This window comes from Hyperoodon ampullatus (genome assembly GCF_949752795.1).
Source record: "Hyperoodon ampullatus genome assembly, chromosome: 8".
In the NCBI taxonomy this organism is placed as follows: Eukaryota; Metazoa; Chordata; class Mammalia; order Artiodactyla; family Ziphiidae; genus Hyperoodon; species Hyperoodon ampullatus.
The window spans coordinates 20,120,387-20,126,137 of NC_136921.1; the positions used below are offsets into that span (position 1 = coordinate 20,120,387).

The following is a 5,751-nucleotide window of genomic DNA, read 5'->3' on the forward strand; positions in this document are numbered from 1 at the left end:
GGCGGAGCAGGGAGGCTGGGGGAGGAGGGGCAGCCTCTCAGTAAACCAGAGCCCAGGTGCCCCTCCGAGTGACCACTTTTCCAAGGCACCACACCTCAGGCCACTTTGAGGGAGTGAGTTTCTTTCCCTACCCTGGATGGGAGGAGGGGGAACATGGACCCAACCTGTTCATGGCTCCTGCTGCCCTGAGTTCAGAGGCTACAGTGAGAGTGAGGCCTCTTCAGCCTCACCGCCGTCACAGGAGCAGGGGAAGGGAGGAGGGAGGCTCCCGATTAGCTCTGCCCTCGATGACTCAGCCTCACCCCACGGAGTCTCCAGGCCTTCCGTCAGCCCCCTTCCTCTCGGTCCCAGGGTCTCACTGCCTTGTCCCTCCTCTCCCCCTGACCCGGGTCGGGGAGTGGTGCCGGCTTGACGGAGGTGGTGGTGGAAGCAGTGAGAGGGAAGGTGTGGTGTGGGCCATGATGGGTGGCTTCCCCACCACGGGGTGGTGGGGGCTGGGCTGGGCTGCGGTGGGGTCACTTGCTCTTGTGCACGTCCTTCAGCTGGCGGAGCTTCTCCAGGAGCTGGGCCCGGGAGTAGCCATTGTCTCCCGTGGGGCCTGGGCCTGGCCCCAGAGCCTCCTGCAGCACCAGGCAGTGCGTCCTCAGAAACGGGTTATAGGAGCGCTCCTCTCCCAGGGTGGACGGGCACTGTGGGGGGAGACGCACTCGGGTTTGGTGGGGAGAATCTGGAAAATAGACCCAACAAGGGAAGACCCCCCCGCACCGCCCCATCCCACGGTCCAGAAGTTCTCACTGGAAGGCCCTTGTGCCAAATATGTCAGAGCTCTGGAGAGGGCCCTGCAGGGCCCGCAGGGATGAGACCTCTCTCAGGAGTGCCCTCGGCCCCTCCTGGACCCCAAGCCCCGCACCGTGCTCCTGCGTTCCATCCGCTGCCTCTGCACCCACTGCATCTTCCTCTCCCGGGCCATGTTCTCAGGCTCCACCACGCCTGCAAAGCCCAGGTTCTCCTCCGCGTACTCGTGGCCTAGGGATGGCCATGGGGGCCAAGACACAGGGCAGAGTGAGATGGGTGGTACGGTCAGAAAAAGTCCTCCCCACCCGCAGGCCTATGGGTACCTGACGACTGGGGAGGAGAGGCAACGCTTCCAGAAAAGCCCCGACCACATGGAGCTGTTGCTCTAAATGTGGGCACAAGTCAGCCATGAGTGAAGAGGCCGAAGTTCAGGGGGGAAAACCACCAGACCTGGAGCCAGAAGACCTGCATTCTAGCCCGTCTGGCTCTGCCCAGCTGTGCGACCTCAGTCAAGTCATGGCACTTCTCTGAGCCACAATGTTCTCCTTTGGCAAGTGGGGAAAATAATAATGCCACTATAAAATCGTGTGTTCCTGGTGCCTGGAACAGGGCCTGGTACACATTAGGTGCTCAATAAAGTATTTGTCGAATGAATGAATGGATGCATATATGTTCTGAGGATTAACTGAGATATGAGTAAATGTGTTTTAGAAACTATGGATGTGCAATGTACACATGCACGTACGTATGGATGGATGGATATTCCATGTACGTGCATATGGATGATGGATGTGCAGTGTGTGGATGATGGATGCAGGCAATGATCCATGCAGAATGGATTAAAGGCCCCTCTGCTCGTTAAGCAAAGGCAATTTTCTGTTCTAGGCTTTGGCTATGAAAAATCAGCCATCTCCCAGGGATGCTCTGGGGCCTACAGGGCTCCCAAGAGACTGTGGGCTGGTTGCCAGGGAAGCAGAGGCCTTACAGAGCCAGTTCTGCAAACAGAAGGGAGCTCTGCCCCCACTGCTAGAGTTGGCTCCCAGGAGCCACCAGAGGTGGAGCTGTATCCCCTCTGGGCCAGGAGCTGAGTCGGCTGGGACTCTGGGGGTGTGAGGGGCTAGGAGGAGAGGGAGGGGCACCTCACCAGGCCACAGCAGAGTGTCGTCCCCCAGCCCCAGCACGGTGTCTAGTGAGCTCAGCATGGTCTCTGCGGTGCCCTCAAAGGTCCGTCCTGGTAGGGTCAGAAGGTATGTGTAAGGTACAAGAACCACACAGCACGGTAAGGTACATGAAAAGGGTGGGGACCAGCTTGTACAGCTGGGGCTGGCCACCAGCCTTCAGCCGTGCCCCTGCCATGCCCACTTCCCTGGCATCTATGCCGTCCCTCCCTCTGGGAGCTGGGCCCAAATATTCAACCGCAACCGAGCCCACTTGAAGGCCTCCATTGCACATATTGACATGTGGATAGAGGGGGCTGCAGAACCTTCAGGCTGAGTTCTACGGCTCCAAGCCCACTTGATATAGGGCTGCTCTTTTCCATAGAGCACTTCTTTCTTTGCCTGTGCTGTCTTTGGGACTCCACGCACCTTGGGACCTGTGATCCTCCCACCGACAGGATCACCCTCTTACTCAGGGGTTCTCAAGTTTTTGTAACTAGTCTTGCCAGTCACTGTATCAGAGAACCAGGCTCCACCCAGTGGAAACAAACGCCCTTCGAGGTCTCTACTCAGTTACAGGCATCGTCTCACTCTGTCCATCCCCTGCGGGAAGTCGTGAGGATATAAAAGAAAAATCGAGGTAACAAAGGTGGGAGTAACTGCCGAGGCAACATGTGTACTGAAACCAATGTTTTCATGCATTGCGTGGAGCTGTGGCTGCCCTTGGGCCCCTGCTCTGGCCTCTCTCCCTCCCTCTTGTCCCCCCTCCTCCCTCTTCCCTTTTGGGGGACTCACCACAGCCAGAGAGGAAGAGCAGGTCCCCTGAGAAGAGGCAGGAGGGACCCTTATAGGGCTCCCCATCCAGCAGGTAGACCAGATGGCCTTGTGTGTGGCCAGGGGTGGCCAGAGCCTGGATCTGAAGCCGTCCCACACTAACCACATCTTGATGACACAGGGGACTGAGAAGCGAGGCAAGAGTGGAGAGACGGCTCTAGAGCTTGTGCCATGCTGATCCTCCCTCCCCCGCCCTGCCCAGGCCCAAGGGAATGGGTGACGTACAGGAGGGGGGCTTCCCCACCAGAGAGAGAAGGCACCCCCAGTGCCCAGGACTTCAGATCCAAGCCCTCCTGCTTCCTCTTTTGGGGACTATGGCTGGATCGATCGGGGGATGGGCAGTGGCAGTCTTCAGATGGGCTGTGATCTACTCTCTAAGGGCCAGGAAGGGCATCAGCAAAGATCCACCTGCTGATACCCCTGAAACATGTGACTAGAGGATGGGGGGTGAGGCGAAGGGCCCACAAGGGCCATCCCATCCCTGGGTCAGGGACTTACTGGGTGAGGTGGGGGATGCCGTCCTCAGGGCTCCCATACACCCGACAGTCCTGGTGCCGCCGGCTGAGGTCACGGTTCCCTCCACTGTGATCCCTGTCGGATGGCACAGACAGGCAGGGCCTTTAAGGGGCAACTGTACTGGGCCTCCTGCCTCCTTCTTCCCCAAGCATCTCCAGGCCTCTGCGCCCTGGGACTCCTGGCTTCTGGACTGAACCTAGCTGTCCACACCTCTTCTGGCCGTAGTTCAAGCTGTCCCCCTGCCCAGAATGTTGTCCCAACAACTTGCCACCCCCCCACCCTCATCACCAACTCATGCCAACTGATCTTCTGGACTCTCAGCTCCAGGGTCATCGGCCTCTAATTCCTCCAAGTGGATCCGAGCACACCCTCCCTGGTGCCCCTGCCCCTGTACCCTGTGCCAACTGTCACAGTTGTTATTGCTTGTCGTCGTTGTACACTTTCATACAGGGCTGTCTCCCCTGTTGGACTATAACCTCCTTGATGGAAGAGATCACAAGGTTTGCCCATGCCCGGCACACACGCCCACACGGAATGGAAGGTAAATGCCTGCCCTGCCCTCCTCTGGCGCTTCAGAAGCCTGATAAGTAGAGCAGTGGGAGACCCGCCCCTCCCCCTCCCCCTCTGCTGGTGCGCCAGTGACTTCATGAGGATGGTGTCCACCCATCCTGACTTCTTGACTCTCAGCCCAGCCTGTTCTCACGGGACCCAGTCCTGGCAAGCCCAGCCGGGGCAGGGGCCAGCCAGGGAACATGATCTGCGCCCAGACCTCCCGCCTCAGCCCCTTACCAGTGCTTGTGGGTGCAGAGAATGGCAACCAAGTTAACGCCCTCCTTTTCAATGGAAGCCTAGGGGAGAGAGGCGGCAGTGAGACTGAGGAACAGGATGCAGAGGGAAACAGGGGCGTGGGTGCTGGGTGGAGAGGAGAGGAGAGGAGAGGAGAGGAGAGGCGAGCAGGGAGAGATGAGGGACAAGGAGGCGATGAAGCCAGGGAACGAGAAGGGGGTGGGGAAGAGAGGGCCGGGCAAAGGGGGGCAGCTGAGCCCCAGCCTGGGCACAGGCGAGAGGGAGATTCGTGGAGGGGGTAGACACACAGACACACGCACACACAGATCAATAAGTAACAAGAGGGAATGATAAAGACGCCCAGACACGACAGGCAGAGGCGAGGAGAGAAGAGCGAGGGTCAGAAAGGGGGCCACAGAGAGTGAGAGGCAGAAGGACACTCCCTAGACCCGCAGTCCCGGGTCAGCACCACTTGCCCTCTGGCTCTGATTCCCCCACTGCTGCCCTCCCCCTTCCCCCGGCCATGCCCTGACACTGAGCCGCTCCCCATGGTGTGTTTGTGGGGGTCTCTGTGCACATGTGTGTCAGGGTCTGTGTGTGAGTGCACACGGAGGGGGGCACATCCCACTGGCAGAGGGCAGGGTCAGCCTCTCTCTAGCAAGGAGAAGCTGCCAGTCCTCAAGGTGACCCCAGGTACCCCTGACCCCATCCTCCCCTCACCTGTACGGCCTGAGGGTCTGAAGGGTCCACAGCCACAGCCAGCCGGGCCTGGGTGTCGATGATGAGGTAGCTGTAGTTGTCTGAGAGGACGGGGATAGGAAGCACCTTGACTCCTGGGGAACAAAGATGGGCTATGGGCGGGGTGATGGGGCGGGGAGCCCAGCAGTCGGGGGTATGAGATGGGGAGTAGGCTGGGAGGGTGGCCACGGCTTGGGGCGATGCTGGCCCGGCGTGGCCAGAGCTCACCATTGAAGAGGCGGGGCTGGGTTCTGGAGTGGCCTTTGGGGTAGCGATTCCGAGCCCTGCGCAGCTGCTGGCGGTAGAAGAGGTACCCGAGCCAGGTGCGGGTGTACAGGCTGTACCTGCAGGACGGGACGTCTGTGCTCAGCCCTGCCCCTCGAGCCCAGACCCTCCGTGAAGCCCAGGTCCCACGTCTCCACTCCCTCAGTCACCCCCTGAGTCAATGCAACTCCACCATCGCTTACCGTGTGCTGACTGTTTGCCCTGCTCAGTACTCAGGACAAGCTGGAGAATGAGACAGAAACACCCCCAAGCTCACCAGGCAAAATGTGAGCTGAGGAATCCATAGAAGAGAACCGAGGGTGAGGGGTTTATTCAGTGAAAGGGGTGTAGGAGTTAGGAAGCTGCAATGATGTGGGAACAGTATTTCAGGAAGAGCAGCGGTGTGTCGCAGTCATGCCCGGGGCTTGCTGAAGACCAGATTCTTGGGCCCCATCCCAGTATTTGAGACTCAGCCAGTCTGCGGTGGAGCCCAGGAATTTGCATTTCTAACAAGCTCCAGCTGATGCTGATGCGGCTGACCCAGGGACCACAACTCTGAGAACAACTGGGGTAGAGGAAACAATAGGCCAAGGCCCAGAGGCAGCGGACAGCAGGGTTGACTTAGGGAAAGTGTAGAAGGTTCTGTTTGGCTGTTTGGTGG

The 5,751-nt window shown here is 59.2% G+C and overlaps 1 protein-coding gene across 2 annotated transcripts in view; it reads right to left on the reverse strand.

Moving 5' to 3' along the window:
• Nucleotides 1–515: 515 nt before the first annotated feature.
• Nucleotides 516–5,751, reverse strand: part of PNKD (PNKD metallo-beta-lactamase domain containing) — a gene marked incomplete at both ends in the record, with an annotated part of 56,077 nt that continues 50,841 nt past the window's right edge. For both annotated transcript variants that reach the window (XM_079710022.1, XM_079710023.1), the window contains 8 exons: nt 516–689; nt 911–1,026; nt 1,940–2,026; nt 2,748–2,911; nt 3,285–3,377; nt 4,092–4,150; nt 4,809–4,921; nt 5,055–5,170. In XM_079710022.1, the coding sequence (XP_079566148.1) occupies nt 516–689; nt 911–1,026; nt 1,940–2,026; nt 2,748–2,911; nt 3,285–3,377; nt 4,092–4,150; nt 4,809–4,921; nt 5,055–5,170 (922 nt within the window). The remainder of the gene's footprint in view (nt 690–910; nt 1,027–1,939; nt 2,027–2,747; nt 2,912–3,284; nt 3,378–4,091; nt 4,151–4,808; nt 4,922–5,054; nt 5,171–5,751) is intronic.